The sequence below is a fragment of the Mya arenaria genome, chromosome 10 (genome assembly GCF_026914265.1).
Source record: "Mya arenaria isolate MELC-2E11 chromosome 10, ASM2691426v1".
Classification (NCBI taxonomy): Eukaryota; Metazoa; Mollusca; class Bivalvia; order Myida; family Myidae; genus Mya; species Mya arenaria.
Genome location: NC_069131.1, coordinates 36,499,118 through 36,512,268, shown reverse-complemented (window position 1 = coordinate 36,512,268; position 13,151 = coordinate 36,499,118). Strand labels below are relative to the sequence as shown.

Here is a 13,151-nt window from a genome sequence, read left to right as displayed (position 1 = left end):
ATGAATCATATGGTATATGTAGTCGGAATGCATGACGGTAGACATAATTATTCACTGAGTTGTATGAATCATATGGTATATGTAGTCGGGATGCCTGACGTTAGACAGAATTATTCACTGAGTTGTATGAATCATATGGTATATATAGTCGGGATGCCTGACGTTAGACAGAATTATTCACTGAGTTGTATGAATCATATGGTATATGTAGTCGGGATGCATGACGGTAGACGGATACATTCACTGGGTTGTAAGAATCATATGGTATATGTAGTTGGAATGCATGACGGTAGACAGATACATTCACTGGGTTGTATGAATCATATGGTATATGTAGTCGGGATGCATGACGGTAGACAGATATATTCACTGGGTTGTAAGAATCATATGGTATATGTAGTTGGAATGCATGACGGTAGACAGATATATTCACTGGGTTGTATGAATCATATGGTATATGTAGTCGAGATGCATGACGGTAGACAGATACATTCACTGGGCTGTATGAATCATATGGTATATGTAGTCGAGATGCATGACGTTAGACAGTTACATTCACTGGGCTGTATGAATGATATGGTATATGTAGTCGGGATGCATGATGGTAGACAGATATATTCACTGGGCTGTATGAATCATATGGTATATGTAGTCGAGATGCATGACGGTAGACGGATACATTCACTGGGCTGTATGAATCATATGGTATATGTAGTTGGAATGCATGACGGTAGACAGATATATTCACTGGGTTGTATGAATCATATGGTATATGTAGTCGAGATGCATGACGGTAGACAGATACATTCACTGGGCTGTATAAATCCTATGGTATATGTAGTCGAGATGCATGACGTTAGACAGTTACATTCACTGGGCTGTATGAATGATATGGTATATGTAGTCGGGATGCATGATGGTAGACAGATATATTCACTGGGCTGTATGAATCATATGGTATATGTAGTCGAGATGCATGACGGTAGACGGATACATTCACTGGGCTGTATGAATCATATGGTATATGTAGTCGGGATGCATGACGGTAGACGGATACATTCACTGGGCTGTATGAATCATATGGTATATGTAGTCGGGATGCATGACGGTAGACGGATACATTCACTGGGCTGTATGAATCATATGGTATATGTAGTCGGGATGGATGACGTTAGACAGATACATTCACTGGGCTGTATGAATCATATGGTATATGTAGTCGGGATGCATGACGGTAGACGGATACATTCACTGGGCTGTATGAATCATATGGTATATGTAGTCGTGATGCCTGACGGTAGACGGATACATTCACTGGGCTGTATGAATCATATGGTATATGTAGTCGGGATGCATGACGGTAGACAGATACATTCATTGGGCTGTATGAATCATATGGTATATGTAGTCGAGATGGATAACGGTAGACAGATACATTCATTGGGCTGTATGAATCCTATGGTATATGTAGTCGTGATGCCTGACGGTAGACAGATACATTCATTGGGCTGTATGAATCATATGGTATATGTAGTCGGGATGCATGACGGTAGACGGATACATTCACTGGGCTGTATGAATCATATGGTATATGTAGTCGAGATGGATGACGGTAGACGGATACATTCATTGGGCTGTATGAATCATATGGTATATGTAGTCGAGATGCATGACGGTAGACAGATACATTCACTGGGCTGTATGAATCATATGGTATATGTAGTCGAGATGCATGACGGTAGACAGATACATTCACTGGGCTGTATGAATCATATGGTATATGTAGTCGAGATGCATGACGGTAGACGGATACATTCACTGGGCTGTATGAATCATATGGTATATGTAGTCGGGATGCATGACGGTAGACAGATACATTCACTGGGCTGTATGAATCATATGGTATATGTAGTCGAGATGCATGACGGTAGACGGATACATTCATTGGGCTGTATGAATCATATGGTATATGTAGTCGAGATGCATGACGGTAGACGGATACATTCACTGGGCTGTATGAATCATATGATATATGTAGTCGAGATAGATGCTGGTAGACAGATACATTCACTGGGTTGTATGAATCATATGGTATATAAAGTCGGGATGCATGACGGTAGACAGATACATTCACTAGGTTGTATGAATCATATGGTATATGTAATCGGGATGCATGACGGTAGACAGATACATTCACTGGGTTGTATGAATCCAATGGTATATGTAGTCGGGATGCATGATGGTAGACAGATACATTCACTAGGTTGTATGAATCATATGGTATATGTAGTCGAGATGCATGACGGTAGACAGATACATTCACTGGGTTGTATGAATCATATGGTATATGTATTCGGGATGCTTGACGGTAGACAGATACATTCACTGGGTTGAATGAATCATATGGTATATGTAGTCGAGATGCCTGACGGTAGACAGATACATTCACTGGGCTGTATGAATCATATGGTATATGTAGTCGAGATGGATGACGGTAGACAGATACATTCACTGGTTTGTATGAATCATATGGTATATGTAGTCGAGATAGATGCTGGTAGACGGATACATTCACTGGGCTGTATGAATCATATGGTATATGTAGTCGAGATAGATGCTGGTAGACAGATGTATTCACTGGGTTGTATGAATCATATGGTATATGTAGTCGGGATGGCTGACGGTAGACGGATACATTCACAGGGCTGTATATTGTATATGTAGTCGGGATGCCTGACGGTAGACGGATATATTCACTGGGCTTTATGAATCATTTTGTATATGTAGTCGGGATGCATGACGGTAGACAGATACATTCACTGGGCTGTATGAATCATATGGTATATGTAGTCGTGATGGCTGACATTAGACAGATACATTCACTGGGCTTTATGAATCATATGGTATATGTAGTCGGGATGCATGACGGTAGACGGATACATTCACTGGGCTTTATGAATCATTTTGTATATGTAGTCGGAATGCATGACGGTAGACAGATACATTCACTGGGCTTGATGAAACATGTGGTATATGTAGTCAAGATGGATGCTGGGAGACAGATGTATTCACTGGGTTGTATGAATCATATGGTATATGTAGTCGAGATGGCTGACGGTAGACGGATACATTCACTGGGCTTTATGAATCATTTTGTATATGTAGTCGGAATGCATGACGGTAGACAGATACATTCACTGGGCTGTATGAATCATATGGTATATGTAGTCGAGATGCATGACGGTAGACGGATACATTCACTGGGCTTTATGAATCATTTTGTATATGTAGTCGGGATGCATGACGGTAGACAGATACATTCACTGGGCTGTATGAATCATATGGTATATGTAGTCGTGATGGCTGACATTAGACAGATACATTCACTGGGCTTTATGAATCATATGGTATATGTAGTCGGGATGCATGACGGTAGACGGATACATTCACTGGGCTTTATGAATCATTTTGTATATGTAGTCGGAATGCATGACGGTAGACAGATACATTCACTGGGCTTGATGAAACATGTGGTATATGTAGTCAAGATGGATGCTGGGAGACAGATGTATTCACTGGGTTGTATGAATCATATGGTATATGTAGTCGAGATGCATGACGTTAGACAGATACATTCACTGGGCTGTATGAATCCTATGGTATATGTAGTCGAGATGCATGACGTTAGACAGTTACATTCACTGGGCTGTATGAATGATATGGTATATGTAGTCGGGATGCATGATGGTAGACAGATATATTCACTGGGCTGTATGAATCATATGGTATATGTAGTCGAGATGCATGACGGTAGACGGATACATTCACTGGGCTGTATGAATCATATGGTATATGTAGTCGGGATGCATGACGGTAGACGGATACATTCACTGGGCTGTATGAATCATATGGTATATGTAGTCGGGATGCATGACGGTAGACGGATACATTCACTGGGCTGTATGAATCATATGGTATATGTAGTCGGGATGGATGACGGTAGACAGATTCATTCACTGGGCTGTATGAATCATATGGTATATGTAGTCGGGATGCATGACGGTAGACGGATACATTCACTGGGCTGTATGAATCATATGGTATATGTAGTCGGGATGCCTGACGGTAGACGGATACATTCACTGGGCTGTATGAATCATATGGTATATGTAGTCGGGATGCATGACGGTAGACAGATACATTCACTGGGCTGTATGAATCATATGGTATATGCAGTCGAGATGGATGACGGTAGACAGATACATTCATTGGGCTGTATGAATCCTATGGTATATGTAGTCGTGATGCCTGACGGTAGACAGATACATTCATTGGGCTGTATGAATCATATGGTATATGTAGTCGGGATGCATGACGGTAGACGGATACATTCACTGGGCTGTATGAATCATATGGTATATGTAGTCGGGATGGATGACGGTAGACAGATACATTCACTGGGCTGTATGAATCATATGGTATATGTAGTCGAGATGGATGACGGTAGACGGATACATTCACTGGGCTGTATGAATCATATGGTATATGTAGTCGAGATGGATGACGGTAGACGGATACATTCACTGGGCTGTATGAATCATATGGTATATGTAGTCGATATGGATGACGGTAGACAGATACATTCACTGGGCTGTATGAATCATATGGTATATGTAGTCGAGATGCATGACGGTAGACAGATACATTCACTGGGCTGTATGAATCATATGGTATATGTAGTCGAGATGCATGACGGTAGACGGATACATTCACTGGGCTGTATGAATCATATGGTATATGTAGTCGGGATGCATGACGGTAGACAGATACATTCACTGGGCTGTATGAATCATATGGTAAATGTAGTCGAGATGCATGACGGTAGACGGATACATTCATTGGGCTGTATGAATCATATGGTATATGTAGTCGAGATGAATGACGGTAGACGGATACATTCACTGGGCTGTATGAATCATATGATATATGTAGTCGAGATAGATGCTGGTAGACAGATACATTCACTGGGTTGTATGAATCATATGGTATATAAAGTCGGGATGCATGACGGTAGACAGATACATTCACTGGGTTGTATGAATCATATGGTATATGTAGTCGGGATGCATGACGGTAGACAGATACATTCACTAGGTTGTATGAATCATATGGTATATGTAGTCGAGATGCATGACGGTAGACAGATACATTCACTGGGTTGTATGAATCATATGGTATATGTAGTCGGGATGCTTGACGGTAGACAGATACATTCACTGGGTTGAATGAATCATATGGTATATGTAGTCGAGATGCCTGACGGTAGACATATACATTCACTGGGCTGTATGAATCATATGGTATATGTAGTCGAGATGGATGACGGTAGACAGATACATTCACTGGTTTGTATGAATCATATGGTATATGTAGTCGAGATAGATGCTGGTAGACGGATACATTCACTGGGCTGTATGAATCATATGGTATATGTAGTCGAGATAGATGCTGGTAGACAGATGTATTCACTGGGTTGTATGAATCATATGGTATATGTAGTCGGGATGGCTGACGGTAGACGGATACATTCACAGGGCTGTATATTGTATATGTAGTCGGGATGCCTGACGGTAGACGGATATATTCACTGGGCTTTATGAATCATTTTGTATATGTAGTCGGGATGCATGACGGTAGACAGATACATTCACTGGGCTGTATGAATCATATGGTATATGTAGTCGTGATGGCTGACGTTAGACAGATACATTCACTGGGCTTTATGAATCATATGGTATATGTAGTCGGGATGCATGACGGTAGACGGATACATTCACTGGGCTTTATGAATCATTTTGTATATGTAGTCGGAATGCATGACGGTAGACAGATACATTCACTGGGCTTGATGAAACATGTGGTATATGTAGTCAAGATGGATGCTGGGAGACAGATGTATTCACTGGGTTGTATGAATCATATGGTATATGTAGTTGAGATGGCTGACGGTAGACGGATACATTCACTGGGCTTTATGAATCATTTTGTATATGTAGTCGGAATGCATGACGGTAGACAGATACATTCACTGGGCTTGATGAAACATGTGGTATATGTAGTCAAGATGGATGCTGGGAGACAGATGTATTCACTGGGTTGTATGAATCATATGGTATATGTAGTCGGGATGGCTGACGGTAGACGGATACATTCACTGGGTTGTATGAATCATATGGTATATTTAGTCGGGATGGATGACGGTAAACGGATACATTCACTGGGCTGTATAAATCATATGGTATATGTGGTCGGGATGGATGCTGGTAGACAGATGTATTCACTGGGTTGTATGAATCATATGGTATATGTAGTCGAGATGGCTGACGGTAGACGGATACATTCACTGGGCTGTATGAATCATATGGTATATGTAGTCGGGATGGATGACTGTAGAAAGATACATTCACTGGGCTGTATGAATCATATGGTATATGTAGTCGGGATGCATGACGGTAGACGGATACATTCACTGGGCTGTATGAATCATATGGTATATATAGTCGAGATGGATGACGGTAGATAGATACATTCACTGGGCTGTATGAATCATGTGGTATATGTAGTCGGGATGCCTGACGGTAGACAGATACATTCACTGGGCTGTATGAATCATATGGTATATGTAGTCGGGATGCATGACGGTAGACAGATACATTCACTGGGTTGTATGAATCATATGGTATATGTAGTCGGGATGCATGACGGTAGACGGATACATTCACTGGGCTGTATGAATCATATGGTATATGTAGTCGGGATGCCTGACGGTAGACTGATACATTCACTGGGCTGTATGAATCATATGGTATATGTAGTCGGGATGCATGACGGTAGACGGATACATTCACTGGGTTGTATGAATCATATGGTATATGTAGTCGAGATGCATGACGGTAGACGGATACATTCACTGGGTTGTATGAATCATATGGTATATGTAGTCGAGATGCATGACGGTAGACGGATACATTCACTGGGCTGTATGAATCATATGGTATATGTAGTCGGGATGCCTGACGGTAGACGGATACATTCACTGGGTTGTATGAATCATATGGTATATGTAGTCGGGATGCCTGACGGTAGACAGATACATTCACTGGGCTGTATGAATCATATGGTATATGTAGTCGGGATGCCTGACGGTAGACTGATACATTCACTGGGTTGTATGAATCATATGGTATATGTAGTCGGGATGCATGACGGTAGACGGATACATTCACTGGGTTGTATGAATCATATGGTATATGTAGTCGGGATACATGACGGTAGACGGATACATTCACTGGGCTGTATGAATCATATGGTATATGTAGTCGGGATGCCTGACGTTAGACAGAATTATTCACTGAGTTGTATGAATCATATGGTATATGTAGTCGGGATGCATGATGGTAGACAGATACATTCACTGGGCTGTATGAATGATATGGTATATGTAGTCGGGATGCATGACGGTAGACGGATACATTCACTGGGCTGTATGAATCATATGGTATATGTAGTCGAGATGCATGACGGTAGACGGATACATTCACTGGGCTGTATGAATCATATGGTATATGTAGTCGGGATGCATGATGGTAGACAGATACATTCACTGGGCTGTATGAATCATATGGTATATGTAGTCGGGATGCATGATGGTAGACGGATACATTCATTGGGCTGTATGAATCATATGGTATATGTAGTCGAGATGCATGACGGTAGACGGATACATTCACTGGGCTGTATGAATCATATGGTATATGTAGTCGGGATGCCTGACGGTAGACAGATACATTCACTGGGCTGTATGAATCATATGGTATATGTAGTCGAGATGCCTGACCGTAGACGGATACATTCACTGGGCTGTATGAATCATACGGTATATATAGTCGAGATGCAAGACGGTAGACAGATACATTGACTGGGCTGTATGAATCATACGGTATATATAGTCGAGATGCAAGACGGTAGACAGATACATTCACTGGGCTGTATGAATGATATGGTATATGTAGTCGAGATGCATGACGGTAGACGGATACATTCACTGGGCTGTATGAATCATATGGTATATGTAGTCGAGATGCATGACGGTAGACAGATACATTAACTGGGCTGTATGAATCATATGGTATATGCAGTCGAGATGCATGACGGTAGACGGATACATTCACTGGGCTGTATGAATCATATGGTATATGTAGTCGAGATGCCTGACGGTAGACAGATACATTCACTGGGCTGTATGAATCATATGGTATATGTAGTCGGGATGCCTGACGGTAGACTGATACATTCACTGGGTTGTATGAATCATATGGTATATGTAGTCGGGATGCATGACGGTAGACGGATACATTCACTGGGTTGTATGAATCATATGGTATATGTAGTCGGGATGCATGACGGTAGACAGATACATTCACTGGGTTGTATGAATCATATGGTATATGTAGTCGGGATGCCTGACGGTAGACAGAATTATTCACTGGGCTGTATGAATCATATGGTATATGTAGTCGGGATGCATGATGGTAGACAGATACATTCACTGGGCTGTATGAATCATATGGTATATGTAGTCGGGATGCATGACGGTAGACGGATACATTCACTGGGCTGTATGAATCATATGGTATATGTAGTCGAGATGCATGACGGTAGACGGATACATTCACTGGGCTGTATGAATCATATGGTATATGTAGTCGGGATGCATGACGGTAGACGGATACATTCACTGGGCTGTATGAATCATATGGTATATGTAGTCGGGATGCATGATGGTAGACAGATACATTCACTGGGCTGTATGAATCATATGGTATATGTAGTCGAGATGCATGACGGTAGACGGATACATTCACTGGGCTGTATGAATCATATGGTATATGTAGTCGGGATGCCTGACGGTAGACAGATACATTCACTGGGCTGTATGAATCATATGGTATATGTAGTCGAGATGCCTGACGGTAGACAGATACATTCACTGGGCTGTATGAATCATACGGTATATATAGTCGAGATGCAAGACGGTAGACAGATACATTGACTGGGCTGTATGAATCATATGGTATATATAGTCGAGATGCATGACGGTAGACAGATACATTCACTGGGCTGTATGAATGATATGGTATATGTAGTCGAGATGGATGACGGTAGACGGATACATTCACTGGGCTGTATGAATCATATGGTATATGTAGTCGAGATGCATGACGGTAGACAGATACATTCACTGGGCTGTATGAATCATATGGTATATGTAGTCGGGATGTATGACGGTAGACGGATACATTCACTGGGCTGTATGAATCATATGGTATATGTAGTCGAGATGCCTGACGTTAGACAGATACATTCACTGGGCTGTATGAATCATATGGTATATGTAGTCGGGATGGATGAAGGTAGACAGATACATTCACTGGGCTGTATGAATGATATGGTATATGTAGTCGAGATGCATGACGGTAGACGGATACATTCACTGGGCTGTATGAATCATATGGTATATGTAGTCGAGATGCCTGACGGTAGACAGATACATTCACTGGGCTGTATGAATCATATGGTATATGTAGTCGGGATGGATGAAGGTAGACAGATACATTCACTGGGCTGTATGAATGATATGGTATATGTAGTCGAGATGCATGACGGTAGACGGATACATTCACTGGGCTGTATGAATCATATGGTATATGTAGTCGAGATGCCTGACGGTAGACAGATACATTCACTGGGCTGTATGAATCATATGGTATATGTAGTCGGGATGGATGACGGTAGACAGATACATTCACTGGGCTGTATGAATCATATGGTATATGTAGTCGAGATGCATGACGGTAGACGGATACATTCACTGGGCTGTATGAATGATATGGTATATGTGGTCGGGATGGATGCTGGTAGACAGATGTATTCACTGGGTTGTATGGATCATATGGTATATGTAGTCGAGATGCATGACGGTAGACAGATACATTTACTGGGCTGTATGAATCATATGGTATATGTAGTCGAGATGGATGACGGTAGACAGATACATTCACTGGGCTGTATGAATGATATGGTATATGTAGTCGAGATGCATGACGGTAGACGGATACATTCACTGGGCTGTATGAATCATATGGTATATGTAGTCGGGATGCCTGACGGTAGACGGATACATTCACTGGGCTGTATGAATCATATGGTATATGTAGTCGAGATGCATGACGGTAGACGGATACATTTACTGGGCTGTATAAATATCTGCAAACCCATGATATAAGATTGCTGACAAAAGATCAGATCGCAGATTTTCATATTTCCGTTGTTCGAAAATTAATGTTTTTTGGCTTAAACCGTTACTAACTTTTTGTTTTACTTTTTACTTTTTAATTTATTTTGGTCTGCAATCTTATGTAACTGGTTTCCATGGATTTTCGCAAAAATGGCTCGTTCCAAGACAAAAAATAAAAAAGTACCAAAAGTAAAAAAAAAATGTGTCGAGGACCGTGCTCGAACCCGCGTCGCCAAAATTGAAGTCCAGCGTCTTACTCACTGAGCTACAAAGGCTTGCTCTAATAGGGTGACATAATTAAGCTATACACCTACCTCGGTAATATCACGTGATAACACCGACTAGCCAATCACGCATAAGGAATGAATTCTACCTGGTAGACATACCCAGTCATTGTTTTTAATGGAAAATACGAAATAACTGCTGAACTTAAATAAATGGTAAACTATGTGGTACTTCAGTTAGTAAGTTTCAATGCATTGGACACATCGATGCCAAGTTTATGTCAGTTTTCGACAATTTTCTTTTTTTACCGCTATTTTATCATACGTGAGACAGCCCCTTTAAGAACTGTCCTGGATACCGGTTTCCGGAGGTAGCCAAGTTAAGCAAAAGTCGTTTTCATATAATATCAACTCCACATAAATTATGTTGCCCACATTATCCAGAACTGATTCGTAGAGTGACTTAAAGCTGCCCTCTTACTCCTAAATAAGATTTACCACAATTAATACAATTGTTTAATATATCAAAAAGGATGAATAAATGTCGAAAACAATGGTTCCTATGGAGGCGCAGAAAACACGTTATTATTCCCCTATGAACAGATAGTACATCATAGTTAATCTTTTAGCATGCCCCAATAATTTAATGTTTTTGCGTTTCCAGCTATTTGACACACGGTTTCAATCTTGTGAAAATTAATTAATATTTCTATAAATACATTATTTAGAAGGTAGTTAAAGGTTTATCACTCAACATTTATGTTTGTTAAATATGTGTATGTATTGCTTTTGAATAAGAGTGTCACTTGAAGTAGAATATATCTATTCCAAGTATTATGGTTTTCGTACGCGCGATCCAGTTATAACCAATACTAAAATACATCTGGCTGCATATTGGAATTCATTCACTCTCATTTAGGGCAAAAAATAGTTAGAGGGACAAATTGCAGGACGTGTACCTTGTTAAAGAGGGGTTTCTTCATTTACGTCTATATACCTCCCAATTAACTCCTATATCGGAAAGATAAAATAAGGCGGAGCTTTATAATGTTAAAAGGATTACCGATAAATTCTAACGCTATTCATATATGGGCCCTAGCTATCGAACGTTAGTTAATGCAAAAGAACAATTACTTGTACCTTAATAGCCAAAAGGGATTCTTGAGTTAGTTAATTTATCTTTAACCCTTTTTGCACCTCGATAATTTCTGGAGCAAAAGCACTTGTGTCTTGAGTGGTATTCAATATACAACTTAAGTCCGTCTAATGGTTATACATGTACATCATGGACTCCATTCACTGCATAGGACCGCTATTTATATCGAGTCATCCGATTAGCTACATCGTTTTTAGATTCAATTAATTTAAAAACACATATTGATTCAATTTGTTTATTACGTAAACGTTCGCTGAATGTTGATTGTTAATACAAGATAGTATGATCTTTGAATTTTATAATTTCATTCACACTGTAAGTTCCCAAGCCTCAAAGCCCATTTATTTAATAAAATACCCTAAAAAGCTTAGAAATTTGACAAAATTAGTCATAATTAAAGCATATATTTTCCCCCTTAAACGATATATTTTGTAATCAAACTAAGGGATTTGATTAATATTAATATATACAAACTGAAAGTCAAGTTTCGGAAATCAATCAGTACCAGGAACTAAATTGACACAAGTTGTTTAATGAAAACAACCTAGTTTCTGTACTTCATTCTAATCAAAGTTTGACCCGAATAGGAAATCAATCAGCATCAGAAATTATATTGACCCCTGTTGGTATATGAAAACCTAATTTCTGCACTTAATTTAAAGCAATGTTTGACTCAAATAAGCAAAAATGAAACATGACTCAGAGGTAAACTGAGTGGTTTTACAGCCAACCGATAAGCATACTTTATCGTTACCAGAAAAAACTTGACGAAACTATGAAATAAGAAATAAATGTATAAGTAGTCACCAAGCTGGACAACTTGGTCTTCTTCGGGATTTCCCGCATTCTACACTCTCCCGCAACATCGTGCCAACCAGAGTGACTTAGTACAAGTTATCCTAGCTTTTTTCACAATCGCTGTAAAATAAATAATGTTCAAACTTATTAATAAATGTATAAATTTATATTGCAGGTGCAGATATTACATCAGGCATCGCTGTATTCGGTGCAAAGGCAAAGGAGGACCTTGGTATCATGGAGAAGTATGGATGGTCCTACTGGATGGCCGTAGGTGCTAATGTCGGCGCAGCGGTGACCGCTTTAACCTACGGTTGCATGGGATGGAGTGGAGATTAAATAGAGCAGTTCGACAGGTGAAGGCGAAAAGATATATGTGTATTTTTTTAAGCTTTTCTAGTATAAATGTATATTGAACACTTGTTTACCATGAGGTATTCAATATGCAACTTAAGTCAGTCTTATGGTCATACATCGTTGACTCCATTCACTGTATAGCTCCGTTATTTATATCGAGCAATCCGATTAGCAACATCGTTCTTAGATTTAATTAAGACTAAAACTGAATACCGATCAAAATAGTTTTGAGGGACTACAAGATGTTCTAGCATCCTTT

General features: G+C 40.1%; 1 protein-coding gene across 1 annotated transcript in view; it reads left to right on the top strand.

Moving 5' to 3' along the window:
* LOC128204653 (organic cation transporter-like protein) overlaps positions 1 to 12,874 on the top strand; it is a 19,464-nt gene extending 6,590 nt beyond the window's left edge. The window contains exon 12 of the mRNA XM_052906053.1: positions 12,711 to 12,874. Coding sequence (XP_052762013.1) covers positions 12,711 to 12,874 — 164 coding nt within the window. The remainder of the gene's footprint in view (positions 1 to 12,710) is intronic.
* The last annotated feature ends 277 nt before the right edge of the window (positions 12,875 to 13,151 follow it).